The sequence below is a fragment of the Crocuta crocuta genome, unplaced genomic scaffold (assembly GCF_008692635.1).
Source record: "Crocuta crocuta isolate KB4526 unplaced genomic scaffold, BGI_CrCroc_1.0 scaffold20, whole genome shotgun sequence".
Classification (NCBI taxonomy): Eukaryota; Metazoa; Chordata; class Mammalia; order Carnivora; family Hyaenidae; genus Crocuta; species Crocuta crocuta.
The window spans coordinates 6442417-6469154 of NW_027527932.1; the positions used below are offsets into that span (position 1 = coordinate 6442417).

Genomic DNA, 26738 nt, shown 5'->3' on the forward strand with positions numbered 1-26738 from the left:
GCAGACATCTGGGGCACCTGGGTGGCTTAGTCGGTTAAGCGTCCGACTTTCGCTTANGGAGCAGACATCATGGAGTAGCGGCTTTCTGCGGCACTCCGGGAAGGCTGTGGAAAGACTGGTTACTGGGGCTGGGCCCTGACGATTGGGTAGGAGTTTGCAGGATAAAAACAGTATATAACAAAAAAAAGGTGGTTGCAGGAATGTCATAAAGGCCAAGTGCGATAGGGCCTGGCGAGTGATTAGAAAAGGCCGGAGCGACGCTAAGAAGTGGAACATAGAGTCACTGAAATACTCCTGAGACAATCGGAAAATCAGGGGGTCAGAAAGGGAGGTGCCATGGTGGAGAGAGCCTGATAAATTTGAATTAATAATGATGCGCTTTTAACAAGTGTCACTTCCCTCAGTTCAGTCCATATTGTTGTTAATCCCAGAATACTCTCAGATTAGGTAAAAAAATAAAAAACAGGAGTTGGGGTAGCAGTTCCTTGAAAGGTTGTAGAGATGCTCTCAGCTGTAGGTAAGGCGAAGAGATAAGACGACTTGAAGTTCTAAGCCTTACACAATTTGCCTCCTAACGAAAGCAGCGCTAATCTTTCTCCACGCGACAGAGAAGTGAATTAAACTGAAGATGACCAGAGTCTAGTTTGTGTTTATTGTTCATTGGAGTTGATTTGTTTGCTCAGGGAAAGGATTTGCAGCTTTGGAATTGTCACCCCCTCTTTTGAGCTGGATGGTGTGACTGTATTGATCTTCACAGGGTGACATGTATCTCTGCCCAGGTTTCCTAGGCAACATCCAGCAGACCCTCTCCCTTTTGGTGTTGTTTTTGAAGAGACTTTTCTCTTGATGTCTGTGCTCCTTGGAATTGCCGGGCTTGCTCTTACCAGCTGCTGGAGCCTCTCCTCCTTTCCTCTGGCCCATGTTATTTTTCAACATAGATGTCCACGCCCTGTCAGTGCGCCTGAATGCCCTTAGAACTTGGTTTATTTTAAAAATTAAAGAAAAATGGCAGAAATAGAAAGGATATTGACTAGGAAAACCATAAATGAAGGTGCATCAAGTTACGTGGGTATTTACCTCTCCGTATGTCTGAATTTTATTAGAGATGTTATTTTGAATTTGTCGGGAAAACCATATTTGTGCAAACCACCACAGCATTTTGTTTTAGGTTATTGGGATTTGTGTTACTGGGGTTACTGCTCTGCTGAGCCAGAAGGTTCTGGGGAACTAGAATCCAATCAAATTTGAGCTGTCTTTATAGGAAGAATTATCCTTTGTTATTTGAGTCTCATATCAAAAACATCTTGGTTGCATCCCTTACTGAATAAATATTGAATCCTGTGGGGCAGAGATTTGAGATAATGGCAGATTGTTTTGCCTCTCTGTCCCCAGCCTTCTTTNGGGGACCACTGAGGAAGATAGAAGGTACAGAATTGGGCTGACCAAATTCTATAGTTTGGAGGTGGATAAGATTCAGTAAGCACGTACATCATGTTACGCTTGTCGAAAAGGAATGGAGGGGCACCTGGGTGGCTCAGTCAGTTAAGCTCAAGTCATGATCTCGCAGTTTGTGAGTTCAAGTCTTGTGTCAGGCTCTGACATCTTTACGATGTGTTGACCTCATAAAGCCTGCTTGGGATTCCTGTTCTACTTCTCTCTCTCTGTCCCTCCCCGGTGTGTGTGTTTTCTTTCTCTCTCTCTCTCAAAATAATAAACAGTTAAGAAATTAAAAAAGAAAAGAATGGGGACTTTGAGTGGGAGGCTTGGGAGCACTGTGTGTTGTGAAATGACCTGGGGATGCCGAGAGAGAGAGAACACTGAAGGAAAGATGTCAAGGTCAACGGAAGTCATGCTGAATTTGAGATTGGTTGAGATTTTTGTACAATTAAACTCAAAGATAAATTGTAGGCATTTTCACATTGGGAGGTTTGTTTGATTTCTAATAGAACCGCAGTTCCCGGCCTATAGAGGGCTCTAAAGAAATATAAATCAGTGAGTGAAAGAGAGATAGGAAAGTTCTAGGCATAGCACCAGGTTCTGAGGATGTAAATAGGACAGTTGTGACCGCCTCCCACCTGAGGGACTTTGTCCTTGCTGTCCCCCATCTGGAATATTCTTCCACCAGGTAGCTCTTAACTTGCTCCTGAATAGAGCACCTTTGGGTCTCTATTCAGATGTCACATAATCAGTGAGGCTAACTTTAACTTTCCTTAAGCTGCTTGGTTTTCTCTCTTGCATTTCACAGTAGCTTAATAATATGTATATGTAGTTATTTATGCATAAATACTGTATATGTGTACCGTACATATGGCTATTTTATAGTAATGTATTGCAGCTGGAGTTTAGGGGATCTAGAAATGAAATAGCTGGAGATAAATCATGAATAACAGGTCTGACAAAGAATGGGAACCTTTAAATGTCAGGTTTATATTGTATGCTTTCCTTCGGTCAGATGTGTGATGTGTATGTGGCATGTCAGTAAGGGCAGTGGGGTTTCACAGTTCTGCATTTCACAGTTACACATTTTTTCATGTATTTCCCAGATGTTCGTTGAGCACATACTATGTGTGTTGCGGGCAGTCTTAGGTACTAGGGACAACGCACCAGTGACAAAATACACAGAAATCGCTTTCCTTTTAAAACGGTACTTCTGGTGAAATGTAATCATTTTCATTGATCAGGCGTGTGATGCCTTGGGGAAGCCATTTTAGAAACTCGGTGTGATGTTGAGATGATGTCACCTAGATGTCGGCTTTGGCAAAGAAAAAAAGAGTGTGAGAAACGATGCGGGGAGAGAGCATTCCGAGCTTACCAAGGGCTTGCAAGCTGGTTTGGAGATCAGGTGAAAGGAGCGGTCTGTGATTCCTCTAAGATGTGAGCCTCCGTAGCTGGAAAAATGGCGGGCCTCTTAAGGAATGCCAGAAGGGGGATGTTTGGGTGGGAAATCCTGGTGTATACTTGGATGTGTTTTCACTTGGACAGCTGCCTTGCATCCAAGTGGGAATGGCTGGAAATGTGTATCTGTAACTCAAAAGAGAGGCCACCAACCAGCATTTATGACAGCAGCTGATACTGTTTCCTTGCATATCTATTTGAATCTGGCTCTAGGTAAATGAGTTACTATAAAAGAACAGACTGAATCTTTTCTTCCTGCAATGCCATGGGGAAACAGTTACAATTTTAATTTGGTATCTATCACTACTGCTTATTGGTATCACAGGAAAATGGAATGTTCGTGAGTAAACCTGATCATGCAGCACTTTACCAAGGGGAAATTATATTCTAAATCCGAGGTAATGGCCATTTGATGCCCTTGGTTTACATATTATGATTGTAGTGATCATAGTAGCGTATGTTGTCTTTATCCACACCAATAATTAATCCATTCTTGAAATGTACTAAGCTACTTACTTCAACAATAAACTAATAAAAAATCCACTGCTTATTGTTAAGAAATATTAATGTGAGTATAAGAGATATAGGACTAGATTTACGGTCCTAAAATTGCTTTAGCTGGTGATACATTTTCTGCTTACTGATAACCGGTTTACATTTTTCATGTCTTTTTTTTTTCAGGGTATTAAAAATGATGAAACAGAAAATGCCTCTTAGAATATTTTGTGCAGAGCTCTAGATCAGAGCAAAAAGCTCAATATACTTTTGTCAATTCTTAGACATAACTTTCAAGAAATGCTACATTTTGTCTTCCAGAACACCAAATTTGAATTGAGATAAACATTTTTCTTTTACTTATTAAGTTATTAGGCTGTGTGTACATCTGAAAGATTTGATGTAAGAAACCAAAGGAATGCTTTTGTTTAGAGGCACCTTTTAGAGGGGTGCCTTGCAACGCAGAAAGAATCAGACATTTTTCCTTCCACATTACAGAAAGTTCCAAAGGGCAATTCCTTGTTGGTTAATTCAGCTGCTAAGCCATGTTTTGAAGGGCCAGGTGCTTTGTTTTCCTGCTAAATCATTTCATTACTTTGGCCTTTTCCTTTGTTCACTCTTGATCGCAGGATGGCTGTGTCGCATCTTAGCGCTGTATCCCCACAGACCAATGATGAAAGGTTGTAAGAGGACTTTGTTTTCTTGCATTAATTTTTTGGTAACGTTTATTTATTGTTGAGAGATTGAGAGAGACAGAGCACGAGCAAGTAAGGAGCAGAGAGAGAGGGAGACACAGAATCCAAAACACGCTCCAGGCTCTGAGCTGTCAGCACAGAGCCCGATGCGGGCCTTGAACCCATGAACTGTGAGATCATGACCTGAGCCGAAGTCGGACGCTTAACCGACTGAGCCACCCAGGTGCCCCTATTTTCTTGCATTAAAAAATTGTTTTATTGAGACAAAATGTACATACCATAAAATTCACCCATTTAAAGTGTACAGGTCAGTGACTCCCGCATAGTTACTGTGTTATGCCACCATTACCGTGGTCTAGTTTTAGAACACCTTCGTCACCCAAAAATGAACAAGTCACTCCTCATCCCCTACCCCCATCCCTAGGCAACTAGTAATCTGCCTTTTGTCTCTGTAGACTTTCCTATTCTAGACATTTCATAGTCACAGAACCATCCAACGTATATGTTGCCACCTATGTTGGTACTTTATGACTTTCATTACCAGAAAGTGTTCCATTGTATGGATATACCTCATTTTGCTTATCTGCCAGTTGATGGACACTTAGTTTGTGTCCACTTTTTGGCTGTTGTGAGTAATGCAGCTGTGAACATTTGCATACAAGGTTTTGTGTGGACATACGTTTTTCAGATTTCTGTTGGGTATATACCTAGGCGTGGAATTACTAGGTAATATGGTAGCTCTGTGTTTAACATTTTAGGAATTCAGTTCCAAAGGGACTGAATCATTTTACAGACCCTGTCAGCACTCTGTGAGGGCTTCAGTTTTTCCACATCCTGGACAACACTTGCTATTGTCTACCTTTTTGATGATAGCCATTGTAGTGACTTTGAAGTATCTCCTTGTGGTTTTGGTTTGCATTTCCCTAATGATTAGTGATACCGAGCATCTTGTTATGGGTCTGTGGGCCATCCGTGTGTATTGTGTGTTCATTTTGTTGATGGTGTTGCTTGATGTCCAAAACTTTTTGATTTGGATGAAATCTAATTTACCAAATTTTTCTCTTACTGTTTTTTTTTTTTTTTTGCTGCCATCTCTGTTTTCACAATACAAACATTTTATAGGTAAATAACATGTACAGAAAGATGCCCAAACCACAAGTAGACAATTCGCTGCATTTTCAGAAAGCAAACATCCCGGTGAGTAACCAGCATGCAGATTAATAAACAGAGCACAAGCAGCATCCCAAAGCTCTCTTCCTGGTTCGTCCAAGGTTAACCATGATCTTGACTCCCAACATCATAGGTACGTTTTGCCTGGTTGGGGATTTTATATAAATTGAATCACATTGTAGTTGTTATTCTGTGTCTTCATTTTTTAAAATTCTGCATTAGCATCTTCTACACTATGGTGTCTACGTTTCGTTTGATTACTTTCACATACAGTGGTGTATCATGACGTGAATTTTCAATGGCGTATTTTTTCTGCTGTTACCGACACTGGGATTACATTCAGATTTGGTCTGTTAGAATAGAGCTTCTGTGAACATTCCGTTTGGTGAGCATACACTTGGAAGGGTAGCCTGGGTTGTAGGAAAGGCATAGTTCAGCTCTAGAGGATGCTGGCAAGTAAATAGCTAAAGTGTTTGCCCTAATCCATGCTGTTACCTGTTTCGGGATTCTCTTTCTAGCAACCAGGAGGTGTTTTCTCAGAGGTCCTCCTCACCCCTCCCAGCCAGCAGAATTCCCCTCATGTATCATTGGCCACAATTTCTGCACGTGCAGGTTCTTGAAACAGTCACTTCAAGGGAGGTGACCAAGCTGTAGTTCTTAGCTTAGTCAGCCTCCCCCTGTAAGGCTGAGGAGGGCTCGAGTCTTCCCATAAGCACTTGGTCTCCTGATACATAGAAATGCAGTTGAGGTTCTGTCTGCATGGAGGAAGGCGGGGAGGGAGGGGGGAGTCAGCCGTGTCTGCCTAAAGTAGGACCATCCAGTCAAACCAATTAGATACCTATTAGAAAAGTGGCTTTTTGGTCCACAAGGTCTCTCTTCTGGAATCATTTTCAAAATGTAATGGGACTTTTGGATTCAGCTAAATATATCAAGCCCTCAGTAAGTATTTTTTTATGGTGATTATGCTTTTTGCATTTTATTTTGTATTTCTGCATTATGTTTTCATTAAGCCTGCTGTAATAACTTGAATGTCGACCTTTGTACAGTGTAACCAGCCCTCGCTTTTATCTTCATCACAGTGTCTCATGGAAAATGTGTGGGAGGTGGCAGGTGGGGGGGGAGCGGGTGCTCTCCAGAAAGTGGTTACCATTTTCTCCCAGAAGCAGTGTTTTCATTAAATTTTCATTTTTGCTTAAGGCTTAAAAGCACATTAATTAACAATATCAAATAGTGTGTTATATAAAAGCAAAGGTTATAAAACAACGGGACACCTCCCGCGTACTTCTAGATAGCAAAATTACCTTCCCAGCTATAATCCTGTCGAGCCAGGAAAGTCCTTGCTTTTCTGAGGGGCGTGTCTATGACTTCACATACACACAAAAATACAGTTTTACTCACTGATAGATTTCATTTGTCTAAAACAAATGTGCTACCTATAATAAAGACTTCTGGGAAACAATTTGTTTTTTTTTCTTAATTTTTTAATGTTTTATTTATTTCTGAGACAGAGACAGTGTGAGCAGGGGAGGGTCAGAGAGAGAGAGAGGTACAGAATCTGAAACAGGCTCCAGGCTCTGAGCTGGCTGTCAGCATAGAGCCCAACGCGGGGCTCGAAGCCACGAACCACGAGATCATGACCTGAGCGAAAGTCGGACGCTTAACCGACTGAGCCACCCAGGTGCCCCGAAAACAATTTGTTTCTACCTGAATTTACATAGGGTTTTTTGAGAATGGGTTTGGATGGCCAAGGCGATAAAGCATCGAGTAGTATAGTAAAAGTACTAGTTATGCAGCCATGACTGCAGACTGGGGGAAGACGCGTCGTAAAGCAGAGAGTCTAGTCCCTCCTGGAGAGATGGGTCCCATCGGTAGACAAATTGAGACATAAGTGATGTTCTCGATTCCTAATTGGTGTTCCCATATCTCCCCTCTGAACTTTTACAGAAGGCAGGGCGGTCACTGGTGATTATTCATTTTGGATCACGTGTAAAATGCAGTCATCTTGTTTTAGAAGTGTTTTCCCCCAAAGTCAATAGGAGCTGTGCAGAATCCAAGAGCATTGCTGTATAAAAGTAGGTTAAATGTCCTATCTGAATTGTTGTGCTTTGTCTCGTTCACACCCATCCATGCTTTTCCTCTTCCTAGTTGACCTATTTTGTACCCGACTTGTTTTGGTCGAGTTCCACCTCGGTCAAGCAGAGTGACACGTTACCTTGTCACAGCACTGAAGGAAACCTGGACTCCACGTGCCAGGACACGAGTAGGTTAAAACCCAGTTTTCTAGGATGCCCTTTCAAATAATTTGATGTGCATTTGGTTCCCTGTAGCACTGCTTCCATGTTAGCGTGAGAGTCTGTGACTGAGGCCGGGAAACGTGGTCCCCTTTCATTAGCACTAGGACTGGTGTGGTTTGCTGCGACTTCGCTGGGAGAAAGGCTCTTTGTGCAGCTCTCTTGAGTGACAACGTGAGCTGGATTCGTTTGTTATGATTTTAAAGTAAATCACAAAACTTACGTCAACGAGGAAGTGCTCTGCGGGAGACGCATAGTGTAGATCCTCGCAGAGCTTCCTGTCTCCAGGATTAGGGCCGTCTTTAGTGTCCGTCTACTTGTAGACCCAGGGGAAGATCCTTCTACTTGTGCGGGAACGTTTGGGGGAAAATCTGTTACTTGCGTTTCTGAGTGCACGTTTATTTCTTCAGCCTGTCCGAGTTCACGCTTGTCTCAGTATTTCAGAGATGCCGGGTGTTCTCACTGTTGGGAAGTTTTGTGTCCCTCGCAGTGTCTCGTGTCCATGGGGTTCACGCAAGACTTCTTTTACTGCAGTGCTCAGGGAGTTGTGGAGACCGTGTTAGCGCTCATGAAGAACACCCGTGTGCCATGCACGTGCCGTGTCTCATTTAATCAGTAAAATGTCCCTTAGAGGTCGATGTTATGTGTATTTTTCAGTTGGATAATCAGGTCAAGAGGCGTTAAAGAAGTTGCCCCAAGTACATCAGCAGTGGCTGAGACTCAGACCAAGTACCCTTCTCTTTTCCTCTACAGTATATGCCTTCTCATATTTCTAACAGAATGGCTCTGATTTTTGCTCTAGATAATTGCAGTTCTGAAAGTGAAAGCCTCTGAGTCCGCTGTGTTAACAGACAAGTACCTTTTCGGGTACAGTGAGGATTAAAATGGGTTTTCTTTAACATTTGCAGATAAATGCCTTTTATTGTGAGTTATAATGTTTTGGATGTTGTAATTGGATGTAAAATATATTTCCTGAAAGTTAGGTTAGTAGACAGTGTATTAGATCCAGAAAGTTGGACTGTGAGAATTGACACAGGTGTTTTGATGGAAGGGCCTATTCTGGTAGTGGGCTGCATATTGAGGAGTTTGGATCGTATCCTGGGGACAGTAAGAAGACTTAGATGAGCTTTCCTCAGGAGGGTGACATGATCAGATTTGCACCGGGTAACTGCAAGGTGGGAAATTGAAATGCCTACTTTGGAGACATGGAGGTAAGTTAAGAGACCCGGGCAGTCATTCTAGCAGTAGATTATGCGTATCGTAACTAAGGGATTGCTCGTGGGAGTAAGTCAAGTGGATGGATGTGGGAGATTTTGAGGAGGTAGAAGATGGCAGGACATAGCTCTTGGTTGTTTAAAAAAAAAAAAGATGATGATGAAAGAGGTTTCCAGCGTGGGTCCAGTAATAGAGCCAGGAACACAGGGAGACAGCTCTGAGTTCAGTTGTGAAATGCTAATTTTAAAAATATTTCAGTTGGCAGTTTAGTAAAGGGGTCTAGACTCAGGACAGGTGTGGGTAAAAGATGTTGCTTTTGGAATCATGGGCCTCTAGATGGCAAGGGAAGACCTGCGGGATAGAAGATCACCCAACAAGAATTGGCTCGATGGGGAGAGAAGACGCAAGAGGACTTGTTCATCACATGCTTTCCCTCCTTGATTAGCCCGATTCCTAGAGGCACTTGAATTTGTGACCCTGATGGACGTGACCCAGCTTCCCGTAACGGAAAGCCTTAGTAGTGATCTTGGACCTTTAGGAAAATAAAACAGGTGAGGTCAGGCAGCATACTGAGAGAATAACCAGACCGAAGGTAGATGAACATACCTGTGTTTTCAAAGACTTCTAATACAGTTTTAATACACCTTTCTGGTGGCGCCTCTGGCTTCCCCTCACCCTCACTGGCCAGCACTTAGTTGATATTTTCCAGGAGCTCTCCAGATAATATCTCTTGCCCTTGTAATGGCCTGAAATGTTAGAGAGTATTATCTCCCTTTTACAGCGGAGAGTCTTAGAGCTCAGGTAATTTCCCCGGGAGCTCAGAGTAAGCGTACGCGTTCACACCTCGGGTGTGTGCTGTTAGCATCAGGCACAGCCTGCCTAGATTACTAGCCACTTCTCGGTTTGCACACGCTTTATTCATTCTTTCTTCCTGGCTTTTCTCGTCTCTAGAGAGAACGATGTGCGTCGTTCCTCTGTGCCTTGTGGGACGTTCACGTGAGAAAGCTACGCTGATCATCGTCCTCTACCTTTCCTCTTTGGAGTAGAGAGCTGCTATACAGGTGGTGTAGCCACACTGCCTGGGCCACATCCGGCTCTGTGTCACCCTGGGCGCCCTACCTTACCTTCTGTGCCTCCATTCCCTTCTCACTAAGATGGGTGTTGGTGAGTCACATGGGTGTTTGGTGTCATGGGTGTTGGTGACTGTTGAGACAGTCACAGTAGCATCTGTCATCATCAAGGTGATCGTGAGGATCGAGTGAATGTTTGCGAATGTTTGTGGAGAACAGCGCCTGGTGGCGAGCGTACCATCAGGACACGTTAGGTAAATACAGATACGCAAAGCGTCCTCTATAATTTGCGTTGCACACGGACGCTTTTCACTTCTCTTTTTCTTCTTCTTGAATTGTAAATTTTATATTTGTATTTATTCACACCCCATACTCCCTTATAAAAGGATTTGAGGTCTTTGTGTTTCCAGTGTTGGAGGCAGTGAACACTAAACCCAGGTATTTTTGGTGTTCAGTAAATGTCCTATTCAGTGCTGCCACAATCTCAGAACTGTTTTGTCAAGTGTGGTTTTTATTTGGAAGCAGTGGTGAGAGAATACTGACGTTATTTACTGATTCACATACAGAGCAAACAGGTGCAGTCTGTAAATGACTTCCGTTCTAGAAGCCCAAGACCCTTTGACGTCTCTTTGCTTTCTTTTATTTCCTAGAGTAACAAATGAAATAGACGTTTCGTTACAGCAATTTAATTGCAGCCACAACCCACAATTCAGATTTTCTTTTTTTAGAAAATAGGAGGGGGGAATAAAAAATAGTAAGAGCAGATATTTCTTGGAAAACAGAGACCAGTGTCAAAGAATCCGTTTTGATAGCTTCTGATCTTAGCATTGAATACGAATGACATCAAAATGATGTGCTTGTTTTCTTTTACTCATGAGGCTGCTCCCATAAGCCTTTTCCAACCTTCGTTAGTGACTTTCCTGAAGAAATCCTGTTTTTGAGAGAAGAGTCCTAAAAGCAGTAAGGTGCCTTGTTCCTAAGAGAGCAGCCAGATCAGAGTAAACAAAAGGAAATTAGCATTCAAAGAGGAGGTCATTCTGCTTTGAAAAAAATCTTTTTATAAACTACCCGGAACTCTAGTGCCTTTTGAATTGAGAATTCTGAGCCCTAAGAGCACTGTAAATAGCTTTTGATATTAATCTATCACTAGCCAAGTTTGCTCTGAAATGTTTTAACATACCCACCCATTTTTCTTCTACCTTACGTAAGAGGATACGTAATTAAGTTTAGGCACACATAACAAGTAAGCGACAGTCAGATAGAATTTCACATAATTTATCTTCCATTTCATGCTTTACAGCGCTTTGTCACCATTATGTTCGTCTACACCTTGGATGTCCTTCTCTGAATAATGGCTGCATAATAGATTGACAATGACATCTTAAAGTGCAGCAGCACCTGGAAATAATTCCTACTAAATCTCTGTTTCTCTGCAGGTGAATGGGCGCTTCATGTAATTAGGATGGACCTGGAGCGAGGGGGTGCCTTCTTTGCTCTTTTTTCCAGTTAATTATTGCTCCCATTTTGTGACTCAAAACAATATCACTTGCAGTTTCCTGTTCTTTTGTTTTAAAGTCCTAATGGTTAATGTCTTCTTTGTTTCAACCCTCTCCGTATCAGAAGCATAGCCAAGACCTTATCTTTTCTTTCCCTGTTTCTAATTTCATGGCTTGTCCTGAGTGCCCTGAGATGGGGTGTTTGGAGTGGGCCAGAGCACAGGGAGGTGACACTCTGCTTCCGAAACTCAGAGTCTAGTGGGAGACTGGCTGTCCTTCTCCAACGTTGAAATTCTTTGGGTCTAAGGAAAGCAATTAGGCCAAATCCACAGACCAGGGTCTCTTGATGAATGTAGAATAGGTGGTGGTCTGGCTCAGAGGAAAGTTCTTGATGACTGCAGTTTGGCAGAAAAATGCTTTTCAGGTACAATCGCATCTGAGTTCATAGGTGCATTGAATACTTCTCTTTTTTTTTAATGAAAGAAGTTTTTTTGTTTACATTTATTTATTTTTGAGAGACAAAGTAAAACAGAGCACAAGCAGAGGAGGGGCAGGGAGAGAAGGAGACGCAGAATCTGAAGCAGGCTCCCAGCTCTAAGCTGTTATCACATAACCCGATGCGGGGCTCAGATCTACGAACCATGAGATCATGAGCCGAAGTCAGACACTTAACCAACTGAGCCACCCAGGCGCCCCTGGATACTTCTGATTTATCAAAATGCATAGGAGCTTGTGATTCTCTCCAGTTTTACTTTCACCCATTGAAAGAAGAGATTGAAAGAATACTAAAAGTGAAAGATGGCTTGTCCTTCAGCTCAAGCATACTGTTTCCCCTTATTTAAAAAAAAAATCACTTCGCAGTCACTTCAGCTACCTTTTGATTTGTTTTCTGATACTGCTCACCTTCTTGGGTTGAGTGGCTTTGCCGTGCTGGTTTTATCCTAATGCCTTTATTTTATTTCCTTAAAGTTTTATTTAAGTAATATCTACACCCTTTGTGGGGTTTGAACTCATGACCCCAAGATCAAGAGTCACATGCTCTTCCAGCCAGGTGCCCGGATGCGAATGCCTTTATATTCCGCCTCTGCCCCTTTCACTGTATTGCCACAAGCTTCTCAATAATCTCTAAAAAGAGATGGATCCCAGATCTTTCCCTTTCCTCGTTTTCTTCCGTTTCTTTGTAGCTTTGTTGGTAGCACAGCCTTAACGCCGCTGACCATTCTTCTAGAAAGATTCATTTGTCCTAAAGGGACTTTGGAATTTTCTGGGTTTCCTCCTCCGAATTTCATGTTTGGAATTCCCCTTTCCTCATCTCACCATTTCCGAAAGCTCAGTCTTTGCCCTTCTCTCAGTCTCTCGTACGACTGGGTCCGTGGGTGACCTGGCTCCACGTGGCCTCAGCTGTCTACATCCTGGACCGTCAGCCCTTCGTCCTCAGGCAGTGCTTCGCTCTGTACCAGCTGGGCTGTTGAGATGTAACTGCCCACCCTTCTCTACAACCGAACTCCTTTACTTTTGCTCAGGGATCCGGGCTGGAAACCCCAGTGACCCCTTCTCCTTCGCTGCTATTGGTTCATGTTGTATCTGTTTTCATCTCCGTTGTCTGAATCTTCGGTGTGTCTGTCTCTCAAATGCCCATCAAGGCCCAGGAAGATAGGGAGAGTTTGGACACGTCTCAGGACAGGATGGGGAATGGCATTCCAAGCGAGCGGAACATAAACACAACAGGAAGGCTGTTGTGAACGGAGTCACACCTGATTTGAGTGTTTCGGGGACGTTAGGATGGGGAGGGTTGGGGTTAAAGAAGTTTAATCCTGTATGGGTAGGAAATAAAGCAAATTAGACATTTCTGAACAGAGGAAATGTGGTGAAAGCAGCATTAAAGAGAAATCAGTTGGGTTTTATAATGCAGACGGTCAGGAGCCAGGAAAGGCAGAGCTGGAGATCAAGGGCAGGGAGCGGGGTCCAAGGTCTCACGCCCTGGAGGTTGGGGCTCCGTGGTGAGAGATTAAGAGGGCACCTTTGGAGGGAGTTGATGTCAGTTCTAGGGGTGGCTTGAGCTGATGTGAAGCCGTCGGAAAGGAACTGCCCGGGAAACATGTAAGGATGGGTTTCACAGAACTGGTGTGAGCGCGTGCACCGGGCCGGGGAGAGAAGTTTGTGAGTCATCAATGCCTCTTCAGCCCTTCCTGCTTTCTCCCTTCCTCATGATTCATTCTTTTGTACTTCAGTGCTGTCATGTTATTTATGTTAATAATAAACCTCATTTATCTTGAAGATGGCTTTCTGTTAGGCTGCCATGAAATCCTCAAACTTATTTTTCTCGGCGACAAATAAGTGATTATAAGGCTGCGGCTTGTCACAGCTTCATAACTTGGGACAAATTTATCGATTGCTGTGAGTTAAGTACATTAAGATTAATGCTGCGCGGGTGCTAATGGCATCGCAGCACAATCAATGGCAGGAAATTTGGATTTGTGAGGCCTGTAGCCAAAGCCCAGAGATTTTCTCTTAAACTGTCAACGGGTGCTTTACAATTGTTCTCGGATGGTCAGTTTTTCTCTCTTTTTCTAATAGGAAGGAGGGATGGTCATGATGTTGATGGAGTAATTAGGGATCTCTGCTTTCCTAGTTCTGGGTAATAGAGACGACGTGAACGCACATGCATTGAGGCCTCTTGGGGGGGGGGGTCGGGGGAGAACAGTAAGAAGTGAGGAAAGAGTTGGCTTTGGTAGAGAGAACCACTGTCTTCTACTCAAACACAGCCGAGGTGGAGGAAGCCAACACCTGTTGTCCTTTGAGGGAGAGTTTCTGACGGGAGACTGGAGAACTGCCCATGGTGAAGAATTCTCCCTTTTCCAGCTGCTCTCGGTGGTGGTAAGAGCGAGGGTTCAAAAGGCAAGAGGCAGGGCCCCCGCCACCTGCTGTTCTGTGTTGAGGCTCCAGAAGGCATCAGTGGGCCCTGCTTGCTGTCCCCTTCAGTCCCACGGACGCTGGTGGAGCGAGAGTGTAGGCAGCAGATGTGATAACGCTACCTGACCCTTAGACCGCGGGAACGGCGAGGGCCGTGTATATACTAGGGCTTCATCATCAGTCGGTAAGCCGCTCTCTTCTCAAGGTTCATCACCCTGCCCCCGTGCCTTTGCTGCCTGCAGAGAATTAATGCTGATGAGTGCAAAACGTGCTAGAAATCTCAGGATAAAGAGAGCACCGTGAGCGAGCAGAGAGAGGCGTGAAGAAACCAGCCTGAGAAGACAGAGCTCCCCATATGGTGCAGATCCCGAGGCTCAGACAAGCTGGTGGTGACTCGTGAAGTTCACGGAGCTGACGAGCTGTGAACTGAACCAAGAATGTAAGATTCGGGATTGCTAGCTCAGAGGTCTTTTCCGAGAGCCTGTTGCCTCTAAGAATTTGTCAGTAGGATTGCAGAGAAGTGCCCAGTGTCCCCGCACCTGCACTCCGAACCGCGCTGCAGGCCATACACACCCCAGAGCACGTCTCTACTGTTAGGCTTTGAGGTTAGTGTCTAGGTTCCCTTGATTGCTAACGATTGTCTGCATGGACCTCTACTCAGCCTCCTTTGGACTAGATCGGCCGCTTCGTTTTCTAGGCCATGTTCTTAATATCATTGGTCTTTTCATTTGAACTCATTTGTCCCTAAACAAATTCTGGAGCACATATCCTTGACGTGGTGCATAATTAGTAATAAGTTATAGACATGCACTAATACGCGGTTCATCTGTATGTGTCTTTCTCTGTACGTTTAATTGTTTTGTGAAGCACAGGGAAATGAAATTTTAAAAAGGATGAAAATAAATGGGTAGAAGTTCTAGTATGTGGTGTTTTTTTTTTAATGTTTATTTTTGAGAGAGACAGACAGACAGACTGTGAGTGGGGGGGGAGGGCAGAGAGAGAGGGAGACACAGAATCCCAAGCAGTTTCCAGGCTCTGAGCTGTCAGCACAGAGCCCAATGCGGGGCTTGAACCCATGAACTGTGAGATCATGACCTGAGCCGAAGCTGGACACATACCTGACGGACCCACCCAGGCGCCCCTCCAGTATGTGTTTTCTGATCCTCTGTGGACTGTTTTGTCCCTGACATTCGTCTTCGCTACAGGAGCTACGCTTAGGCTTAGGAGAGTAAATTCCACATACTGTCACTTTAGTCTTTAGAGTCCTTTGTCTTTATTCTTATGGCTGCTAGTCTTGTCCATCTCTAAACCTCCATCGGTCTCCACACTTTCTGTTTGTTCATTTGTGCAACTTGTATTGGTTGGGGTTTTCTAGAGAAACAAAACATGTATTGAGAATACGTATCTCACACACACACACACACACACACACACACACACACACACGGAGGGAGGGAGGGACTAAGATTTGCTGTAAGTAACTGGCTTACTTCATTGTAATCCCATGGCCAGTCTGGAATGTGCAGGGCAGACTGAAGATCGGAAACTCAGGTAGAATGGTTCTGTTGCAATCTGGAAATACTATTTCTTCTTCAGGGGACCTCAGTCTTTGCTTATAAGGCTTTTGACTAATAGGATGAGGCCCACCCACGTTATGGAGGGGAAACTGCTTTCCTGAAAGTCTACTGATTTAAATGTTACCACATCTTTAAAAAGTACCTTCACAGGGGCGCCTGGGTGGCTCAGTCAGGTAAGTGTCTGTCTCCTGATTTCAGTTCAGGTCATGGTCTCATGATTCGTCAGATGGAGCCACGCGTGGGGCTCTGTGCTGACAGCGTGGACCCTGCTTGGAATTCTCTGTCTCTCTCTTTCTCTCTCTATCCCCCTACCCCACGCATTCTTTCTCTCTCTCAAAATAAATAAATAGGTGTTAAAAAAAAAAACAAAAAACAAGTACCTTCCCAGCAACATCTAGACTGGCATCTGACCGAAAGACTGAGCTCCATAGGCAAGCTGTGTTGACACGTGACATTGAGGAACTTCGGTGGTGTCCTCCCAGCTTATCGGCCAGCCTCCTGGGTCCCTCTTCTCCTTCTTTTCTGCCCTCATTCTGGCAGGAGACCTTAGAAGGACAGACACTAGCCTGGGCGAATTTGACTCTAAGCAGCGTAAGTAATCATAATACTCACTGTGCTAATACATTCTTTAGTGTTCCCCCAAATAGGATTACGATAAGTTTTAAAGTTCTGTGCCACCGGAGCCCCTGTAACCTCCAGCACATATGCTCTAGCTACTCTCAGGAGTACTTTCGGTTCTTCCTGTGCCCTGATAACTTCCTGTCTCTATGGCTTTGCTGTATGAAACGAGATCACGACTAGTATAAAGCAAAATATCAGATGGTAGGAATAAGGAGGGGCTGTGGGAGAACAGGAGTCGATATGAATAATTCAAGCTTCTGAGATCTGAAAACACTTCATTAAGGTGGGGAGAAAGGTGAGGTAAGAGAGAGGGTGTTATGGGCTGAATTGTCCCTCCTCCCCCATTTGTATGTTGAGGTCTTCAGGATGTGACCGTATTTGGAGACAGAACCTTTATACAAGTAAGTCGGCTAAGATGAGGTGGTTGGAGTGGGCCCTTACCCAGTACGATTGGTGTCCTTATATAAGAAGAGGAAATTTGGGTGTAGACGCACACAGAGGAAAGATGACGTGAGGACACAGGGACCGGTGGCCATCTACAAGTCGAAGAAAGAGGCCAAACCTGCTGATACTGACCTTGGACTGTCAGCCTCCAGAACCGCCAGAAGATAAATTTCTGTTGTTTCCACCACCCAGTCTCTGGTGCTTTTAGGTGGCCCGAGCAAACTCCTGTAGGGGGAGTGAGGAAGGGCTCAGGGAGCACGGAGAGCGCTGAAGCGGAAAGATAGCGGAAATGTGGAGGGCCACGTTAGTGGATCGTGCATCTCAGTCACCACTACGAGGTTGCAGCCGGTGTCCAGAGCGTGTGGGACATCAGTCTGGCCCTTGAGTTAACATGTTGTAATGGTGCGGAACAGGGCTCTTTAATGATGCCTTGCAGTGAGAGCAAGAGTCTCCAGGAGAAGACGGTTTCCAGTTAGTCCCAGAGCAGAGCTCAGTTTCCACATCTTGGGTCCCTAGTTGATAGTGAGGGAAGTGTCTCTTCTGCCTCAGACAGAAGTGCCAAGCGGCAGGTGATTATTTAAGACCCAGGTGGTAGAATGAACAACGGGTGTTAGAGTGTGTCTGGCTATTTCACTTTGTGGCATGTGCTAGTCACACACGGCTTTCATTATCCTTTCTTAGCTTGGGTCGGCTGAAGTGCCAGCGTTTCCATTTTTTTTTTAATAGACTTTGTCTTTTTAGAGCACTTTTAGTTTTGTAGGAAGATTGTGGAGACAATACAGAAAGTTCCCATGTAATCCATACCCAGTTCCCTTGTTATTAACCTGTTACCTTAGCATTTTACGTTTGTTGCAATTAGTGAACCAAAATGTATTCATTAAGGTTTTTTTATTTTTATTTTTTAATTCTCTTTTAGAGATAGAGAGAGTGAGTGGGGGAGCGGGACAAAGGGACAGGGAGAGAGAATCTTATGTGCTAGTTACACAAGAGTCCTAACGATTTTCCATTATCCACCTGAGGCGGGGCTCGATCCCACGACCCCGGGATCATGACCTGACCGTGATCAAGAGTCAGATGCTCAACCGACTGAGCCACCCGGACACCCCTGTACCTTAAGTTTTAGTTTTATTCAGTTTCCTCAGGTTTAAGCTAGTTTCCTTTTTGTGTTTCAAGAGCTCAGCAGTGATCCTGCGTGACGCTCAATTCCCATGTCTTCTTAGGCTCCTTGTGTCCATGACATCTTCTCAGGCTTTCTTGGTTTTTGTTGACCTTGACGGTTTTGAGGAGCGTTCATCAGGTGTTTTGTAGAATGTCCCTCCACCGAGATTTGTCTGATGCTTTCCTCATGATTCGACTGGGATTATATATAGGTTGTTGGGAGGAAGACCACAGCAGTCCAATGTCATTTTCGCCACATCCTGTCAGGGGTACACGCTGTGGACATGACTGATCGCTGTCGATCTGACCTGGCTCCCCTGGCCCAGGTACTGCTTCTTGGGTCTCTTCACTGTAAACTTCCTTCCTGAAGCAAAGTCACCATGTGCAGCATACGCGGAAGGAGTGCGGACCCTCAGTTTCTTAAACACAAAATACCGCGGAGCAGTTTTTGAAGATGCGGGTGGGTAATGATGTCGCTGAGTGACACGGAGGGGCAAGGCAAAGCGCAAAACACACCATGCTTTTTTTTTTTTCTCCTTTTGTTTCAGAAAAAAATACTTTGTGATGTTGCTGTGAGAAGTTAAGAAAAATGTTGATTCGAACGTTGCGATTTGTTGAATAAAAATAGATCTCAACCTTGGGCCTTCTTTGTGTATTTAATTAAGGCAGTCAGCTCTTATCTGCAGCCTGCACTTATCTGCACTGGACTCCCGAGCTATTGTTGCAGCCAGAAAAGGAAAGATTAAAATTGGTCTGTCTTTCATTATTAATTGAAATGTTATAGAACATTGTTGTCTCAAAGGCAGTGCCTTGACAGTTACATTTACTGGGTGGTCACAGCCCATGTTGGTTTTTCACAGCCTGTGCTCCTTGGCCTTGAATGTGGCCTTTTTCTAAGTTACGGTTTCTAGTATAGACAGAGGACTTCATCATCGCCCTCTAGTGGTCAGCTTTATAATCTCAAATTCTAGTTGGACGAAGTCAGCGATAGAAAAATCAAATTAGTGACTATTCTCAGGATAATTTTCCCTCACGTCTTAATACGGATGCCAGTTGAATTTTAGCTATGTCTTTTTGGATTAGAACTAATATTGAAATGGGGCAGTGTTTTAAAGTGGTAAGTAATTCTAACTTGATTAAAAGCTATAGTGTTGAAGGTAGCATTCTAGGCAGACAATTTACATAGCTACTGTTTTACTAAGAACCTCAGTGGGCATTTGATTTTAACCGGGGAATTGGATTTGGCTTCTCGCAAGTGTTTTATCGGTGCTGTAGGAGCAAGTGCATATTCTAGATAAACCTGAAAGCTACAAAGTTTTATGAAGCTAGGAGTCAGGAGGTCCTCTAGAGCGTTGGTGATCCTTCCTTCCCAGATAAAATTTTATCTCTGCTGAAGGAAATGGCCGCCTTTTCGAGCTCTACTTCAACGCTCATTATGTTACCATGACTTTAAGAAGATGCAGCATTATAGGGTGCTATCTCTGTTTATCCTTAGAGAGTTGAAATAATTTCCCCAAACTTGAGGCTGGCTTTGTCTTATTCTTGATGGAAATAGTGGGTGACATAATATTTGATTTTGCAGGTGCTAATCCCTGGAATGAGTTCTGGTGGTTGTGCCCAAACGCAAAGTTTTGTTCTGTTGAGGACCAGAGGGGGTGCCATCTAAGGAAAGGCAACAAAATCACTGTGAAATCTGCCAGCTCCTGTAGATTGTAGTCCTGATGATGGTGAAAGCATAACTCTAGGGGCAACGACCCCCTGAGCCTTGCTTCTGTTCAGAAGTAGGAGGGAAGGGCTCATACAGAGCACCGGAATGAAAGCAGTGGTCCGTTTGGGTCTGTTTGGTATACTTGGGGTGCATGTGATACCATCGAGGTGCAATAGATATAATTTAGGAGACGCTGATCTCTCTTTGTTGTTCGAACTAGAAGTGCATTAACGAGGAGGTGACCCGTCTGTGTTTTCCCAGCTCCATCTCATCCACTGGAACTCCACCCTGTTTGCCAGTATTGATGAGGCCGTGGGGAAGCCGCATGGAATTGCCATCATTGCTCTGTTCGTTCAGGTAAATGGTCTTTTGCTGCAATTTTTGGATTGTTCAGAGATGCTTATTTCTCATTCATTTGCAGAATAGTTTGTGTTCTTTCTCAACTTTGTTACTTAAACTGCTATACAGAAAACACAGATCATTTAAAATTGGAAAACTTGATTTTTCTGGCTCATGAGAGAGCAGCCACCTTCACTGGTAGAAAATGGTTCCTTCTGGGGCGCCTGGGTGGCTCAGTCGCCTCAGCGGCCGACGTCGGCTCAGGTCATGATCTCATGGTCTGTGAATTCGAACCCTGTGTCAGGCTCTGTGCTGAGACCTCGGAGCCTGGAGTCTGCTTCAGATTCTGTGTCTCCCTCTCTCTGCACCTCTCTCAGTCACTGTCTCTCTTTCTCTATCTCTCTCAAAAGTAAACATTAAAAGAAATTAAAAATTAAGAAAAAAGAAAATGGTTCCCTCAGTTAGTAGAAACTGTCTTCAGACTGGCCTTTAAGGTCTTTGGAGAAATGACCCAGAAAGTGTCTCCTGAAGGCAGAGTTCCTTTTACTGATGAGAAAAAAATTTTCTTAGAAAATGTTTTTGGGCCCTGGCTCACTGTGAAATTGAAGAGAAATCAATAATATAATCATGTAGTAGTTTCTTTTAGGTCTTTGTTATAAATAATTTTCACTCCCAAGAAGATTCCAAGTGTCTGATAGAAAACAGCGATACAGTAAGATGTTGGCGGCAAAGGTCTCGGTGGATGTAGTCGATATAAAGTTCAGATTTGGGCTCTGTGGGGGGCAAAATACAGAGTAAACAACATGTATTACATAAATTCTGTGAAACATACAAAAACAGGCCACCTACTTTCAAAGGTCAAAATTTAACTTACTTCCATGACTCTCTCTAACCTTGTCTTATCATCCTTGGACGCCCTAAATGATTAAGAGGTGAAGGAGACCCTGCTGTCCCTGTCCCCATCCTACAGAAGAGAGACCAAGGGCCAGAGAGGTCAGTCATTGTTTATAGTCACGGAGATTTAGGGTCACTGTCAAGACAGAAACCACTGTCAACACCAGAACCAGGGTGTGGGTTTGGGCTGCCTCTTGGAGGAGGTGGGACCACAGCTGTGCTATCAGCATGGTGGCCGTCCACAACTGGGCTTTCCACAGGGGGTTGGGCCTCCGGAAACCTGCTTTTTTTGGGTGGTATATGTTTCTTTTCTTTTCTTTTCTTTTCTTTTCTTTTCTTTTCTTTTCTCTTCTCTTCTCTTCTTTTCTTTTCTCTTCTTTTCTTTTTCCTTCCTTCCTTCCTTCCTTTCCCTTCTTTCTCTTCCTTCCCCGTTCCCTCCTTTCTTTCTCTTTCTCTCTTTCTCCCTTTCTTTCTTTCTTTCTTTCTTTCTTTCTTTCTTTCTTTCTTTCTTTCTTTCTTTCTTTCAAGTGTATTTATTTTGAGAGAGAGTGAAAGAGAGAGAGAATCCCAAGAATGCTCCACACTGTTTGTGTAGAGCCTGACATGGGGCTTGATCCCACAAACCATGAGACCGTGACCTGAGCCGAAATCCAGAGTTGGGTGTTTTAACCAACCGAGCCACCCAGGTGCCCCTGGGTGGTATATATTTTAGTAGTTTCGTTACGTACAACAGTTTTCCATTATAGATTTCTTTCTTGGCTATTTCTCAATTATTGCTGTTTGAAAGCAGCCAGCTGGCTTTAGCCTGTTAATATTTTAAAATCAATATCTTGAAAGTGACCCAGGTTCTAGAATTGAAAAACAGATTCTTATAGTTTTTTTAAAAATGTTTTATTTATTTCTGAGAGACAGAGCTAGTGTGAGCAGGGGAGGGTCAGAGAGATAGGGAGACACAGAATCCAAAACAGGCTCCAGGCTCTGAGCTGTCAGCACAGAGTCCTACGTGGGACTCGAACCCACGAACCGTGAGATCATGACCTGAGCCAAAGCCATCCGGATGCTTAACCGACTGAGCCCCCCAGGCACCCCAGATTCTTACAGTTTTAAATGAACCTTCTTACTATTTACTTCATGGGTCTATTATAGGCAGGCCCCTATATGCCTTCTATTTTATCACTCCAATGTATAAATAGAATGAAATCACGGTTTTTAAGGTATCAGTGAAAATAGTATTAATTGTAAATACACATTTTGATAATCTTTAGTGTTACTAAAGTGTAGTAGCTATTGAAGTCTATTTTTTGAACCCAGAAAAAGTTAATAAAGCATCCAAATTTGAGACTTTGAGGCAACAGAAGTAGGAGGCAATGTCTTGTTATTAAAAAATAAGAATATAATAATGTAAATAACTGAGCACTCGCGTAGAAGGGAAGTGAACGTGTTCATTTCATCTCTGGAGTTGGCACTCAATAAGTATTTGTGAGTGGAATTAAACATGACTATTTTCACTTACTGATTCTCAGCATATTACAGGGGACGTGGTGCCCTAGTCTCAGAGCTGGGACTCTGGCACCTGCCTTCAGTATTCTGGGAGGAAGCTCATCGTTTTTAAGCATGGGGAAGCTTAAGAGCACGCACCTTTGTTCTGATGTTCTGTGTGTTTACTGTGATGAAAAAATCAGTATCTAGGAGAGAGTAAAGCTACAGAAACTTTGAGACCTGAAGGAAATTTCCTGAAGGAAAGAAGGACCAAGCAGGAGTGCCCACGGAATCAGGAAGGAGAAGGACTGGAGTCCGTCTGGGGGGGGTCTCACACTTAGGCAGGAGGGGTGGAGAGTGAGAGGGGCAGAAGGCCGAGGCAGTGAGCATAGGCTTCCCGTTCAAGAAACGTGGCTCAAGAAAAGAAAGGCAGATGGGGTAATAACTCGTGCTGAGACACACGGATGTTCTCTTTGTTTCATGTTGGGATCTCCGATCTGCCTGTATTTTTATTTTCCGCAAAAAGCACTGTGCAGATGCAGAGCTTAAAAATACTGGAAAGAAAAGGGATACATGATATGGAAAAGTCTCGGGGGAGACAGGAAGATGTTGTGGACAGACTAACCTTGGAAAGAAGGGGGGTGCCTCAGCCTTTCTTCACCATAGAGGGTCAGGAGGAAAGAGTGGGTAGAAATGGCACGAATTTGAAGGTGAAGAACGGTTGGAAATTAGAGGAGCTCGTGTTCTAAGATTATGATCTTCATAATCTCTGAGATACACAAAGCAGCATTATTTATAGAGCAAGGGAAGCATTGGTGTGGGGTTGAGTTTAGAAATAGCGCAGGAAAGGGTGATAAGAGACTTGACCATCGTGTGGGAGACCCACTTGCACCTGGACATCATAGATTCTACAGGACAACATACTGTGGATTGTTCTCTATCCAGGTAGAAGAGTAGAAACTTCTAGCAAATTGTTTCATTGGTCTGTTGCAGGGCGGTGATTTAGGAGGACACAGAAAATTAGAGAATAGGGGGGTTGAAGAGGTGTCCTCCAGTGTAGGCGGGAAGGGGAAAGAGACAAAGGCAAGAGGCCCCTGAGACCTTGGCTGCTTCAATTTTTTTTTAATGTTTTATTTATTTCTGAGAGAGAGAGAGAGAGAGAGAGAGACAGCGTGAGCAGGGGAGGGTCAGAGACAGAGGGAGACACAGAATCTGAAACAGGCTCCAGGCTCTGAGCTGTCAGCACAGAGCCCGATGCGGGGCTCGAACCCACGAACCGTGAGATCATGACCTGAGCTGACGCCGTCCAGACACTTAACCGACTGAGCCCCCCGGGTGCCCCTTAGATCAGTAATGTGGTGAGAGAGAAAAGAGCAAGAGAACTGGATGGATGAGAAACTGGTGAGAGGGAATGTTCTTTGGGGCGGACATGTTCCGGGTGAAAACAAGTGCAGGGAGTGTTCTCAGGATGGGTGTCAAGTGGAGTGGCGCTAGGAGCCCCGGACTGGAGGTTAGAGACACAGACCAGGGAGGGGAAGCCCTCCGCAGCGACAGCAGGAGGTGATGACTACGGGGGAGTGACCGGTGGGTCATTTTTTAAAACCTTTGCAACAAGGAGAACTAGATAGTGGGAGGAGGACAGTGCGCTCAGAGGATGACGGCCCCGTGCACGCGGGTCAGAGGAGCCATCGGGCAGCGTGACCGCAGGGCCCTGGCCACAGCTTGCAGCCCTGCCTCTGAGGGAGACTGCACAGCGTCCGCTCGGAAGGCCCGGGCGAGCTGCCCCTTGAGCAGACCTGAGGGGGNTTGTCGGAGACGCGTTGGCGCCCTGCTCCAGAGCCGCGGTGGCAATGCGTGGGGGTGAGAAGTGGAAATCCCAGGGCGGTGCGGGGCCGACGGCTTGCGTTTTGGATGACAGCGGGGAGATGGCACAGGAGAGAGCTGAGACTTGAGCTGGTGTCCCGCCCCTCGGCACCCGGCTGTGTGGCCCCTCGGCACCCGGCTGTGTGGTCGCCGGGATTGCTGTAGGCTCTTGGGGGCTGGGCCGTTCAGAGTATCGTCCGTGCTTGCTTTTTCGTGGTGATCACCTCTTCGTACGGAGATTTGGCAAAGAAGGAAAGGGAAGAGATGGACCAATAGCTGGAGTTGGTTGCAGATTTAAGACTCTGGCCCATGAAGTAAGGGACCGTGGAGGTAGAAGGAGCCGGTGACAGTTGAGTGCTACCAGATGCGTGTCAGGACTGTGTCTGATGCTGTATGACTTTCTGAGTGAGGACGGTAATGGCTGACGGTAATTGAATTGCCGTGTTCCATGTCCTCTGCTAAGGTCTTTGTTTGTTGTAGGCTTACGTTCTACGCTGTCACTTTTACCACGCCACCCCCACCATAGATGAGGAATCTGAAGGACACAGAGGTTGAGTAAACTGGCTTAAGGCTGAAAAGTGAGTCAGGCTCAGAACCCGGACCTCTTGCATAGGTGACCTTGCTCCTGAACCATGACCGCGAGGACTCTTTAACAAGTTACAGTCTGATAGGAGACGTGTGAAAGGAGATCAGACCCCAGCCAAGGCGCAGTCCTCCAAATGCTCCGTCATGGTTAAACCAGAACAACAGAGAGAGGTCCGTTTCCCCAGATGATTGGGCAAAGCCTTCTGCTATCAGATCCAGGCTTCTGCACTCACGAGTACGTCAGCCTTGGGTACCATTTTTTAACTTTAGAGGGTTCATTTTCTGTCTTTAAAGCCTGCCTGAGGAATTGCAGACACTTGGAATGTAGTTGAAGTCTTGGCTGTTTGGAACTGTTTGCGATGTCTTATTATGTAAGGTTCTCGTCTCTTTTCTCTCTGATGCCCCTTCACCTGGCATACTTCACGGTTGCCGCACAAGGAGAGACATGGAGAATGGGGACAGGTTGACAGCCTTTCTAGCCCCTGTAGGTCATCCTCCACAAATTTCTGTGGAAGCGAAAAAGCCATGATTACAGTGTTTAATCTAAGATTTTAAGTTATCTCTTGCTGTTGTTGGCCTCCGTTATCATGGGCCGTTGAAACCCGGTCGAAAAGTGGAAATCAGATGGCACTTATAATTTTTAATGTTAAAGTCACAAATACTTAATACCAAATTTCTTTGAAGTCTCACATTCTTTGAAGCATGTTATATGCTAAAATATGTAATGATCTATAGTGTTTTAAAATAAAAAGCAATGAACAGTGTATTTTGATGTATTTAAGAATGAAAAGGTGATTTTACAATTTTCTCCAGTGGTAATCAACAAATGTCCTGATTTTGGTGAGTTTAAATATGACATCACATCCCTACTTTTCTGAGTTCATGAAAGCTTTCAGCATTGGTAGCATTTTTATAACAATGATCTAAAAAATGCCAGAGGTAAAAATGAAAGTGTTTGGAATGTGATGAGCAGTTTTAATACAGAAACACCCTTGAAATGTTTATACCGCAGTCTTGTGTCATTTGATGTACACTTGATCCTTGAACAAACATGACTTTGAACTGCATGGGTCCACCGTTACATGGTTTTTTTAGAGTACAGTACCATAAATGTGTTTTCTTCTTCTTATGATTTTCTTAATAATATTTTATTTTTTCCAGCCTAGTTTATTGTGAGAATACAGTATATAATACGTATAACATTCAAAACCTGTGTTAATTGACTGTTGTTATCAGTAAGGCTTCAGGTCAACAGTAGACAATTAGTAGTCAAGTTTTTGGGGAGTCCAGCATTATAAGTGATTTTCAACGGCACAGGGATCGGTGCCCCTAACCCCCTCATTGTTCAAGGGTCAATTGCATACAGCAGAGTGGGTGATAATCTATCCACAGCAAGATGAATTGAGAGTGAATTGTTGGAAATGTCCAAGAACATAGCTCACACTGTCTTGTACCAGCTTCTCTTACAACTTTAATTGCCTTTAGCAGATGCTGACCCAGTTATTAATAAAAAGGTCATTTACTTATCCCCTGGGAAGGAAATTCAGGTGGACTTGCACTTCACTTTCTGTTAGTTATTTTGAGGAGACGCTGAGTATTTAAAAACTTTTGCGGTATGGTTTGTGCTTTATGTGTTTCAGATAGGAAAGGAGCACGTGGGTCTGAAAGCTGTGACTGAGATCCTTCAGGATATTCAGTACAAGGTAGGTTATGATTTAAAAGAAAATTCACCAGAAGGACTCACAGAAGAGCAGTTATTCTCACGGGCGTGGTTTATTACAGAGAAAGGTTACAGGTAAAAAATGAGGACGAGGCGAAGGTGCGTGGGGC

The 26738-nt window shown here is 44.2% G+C and overlaps 1 protein-coding gene across 1 annotated transcript in view; it reads left to right on the plus strand.

Moving 5' to 3' along the window:
• Positions 1–26738, plus strand: part of CA8 (carbonic anhydrase 8) — a 133896-nt gene that overhangs the window by 67875 nt on the left and 39283 nt on the right. The window contains exons 7-8 of the mRNA XM_077751831.1: positions 20010–20105; positions 26549–26611. Of these exons, the coding sequence (XP_077607957.1) occupies positions 20010–20105; positions 26549–26611 (159 nt within the window). The remainder of the gene's footprint in view (positions 1–20009; positions 20106–26548; positions 26612–26738) is intronic.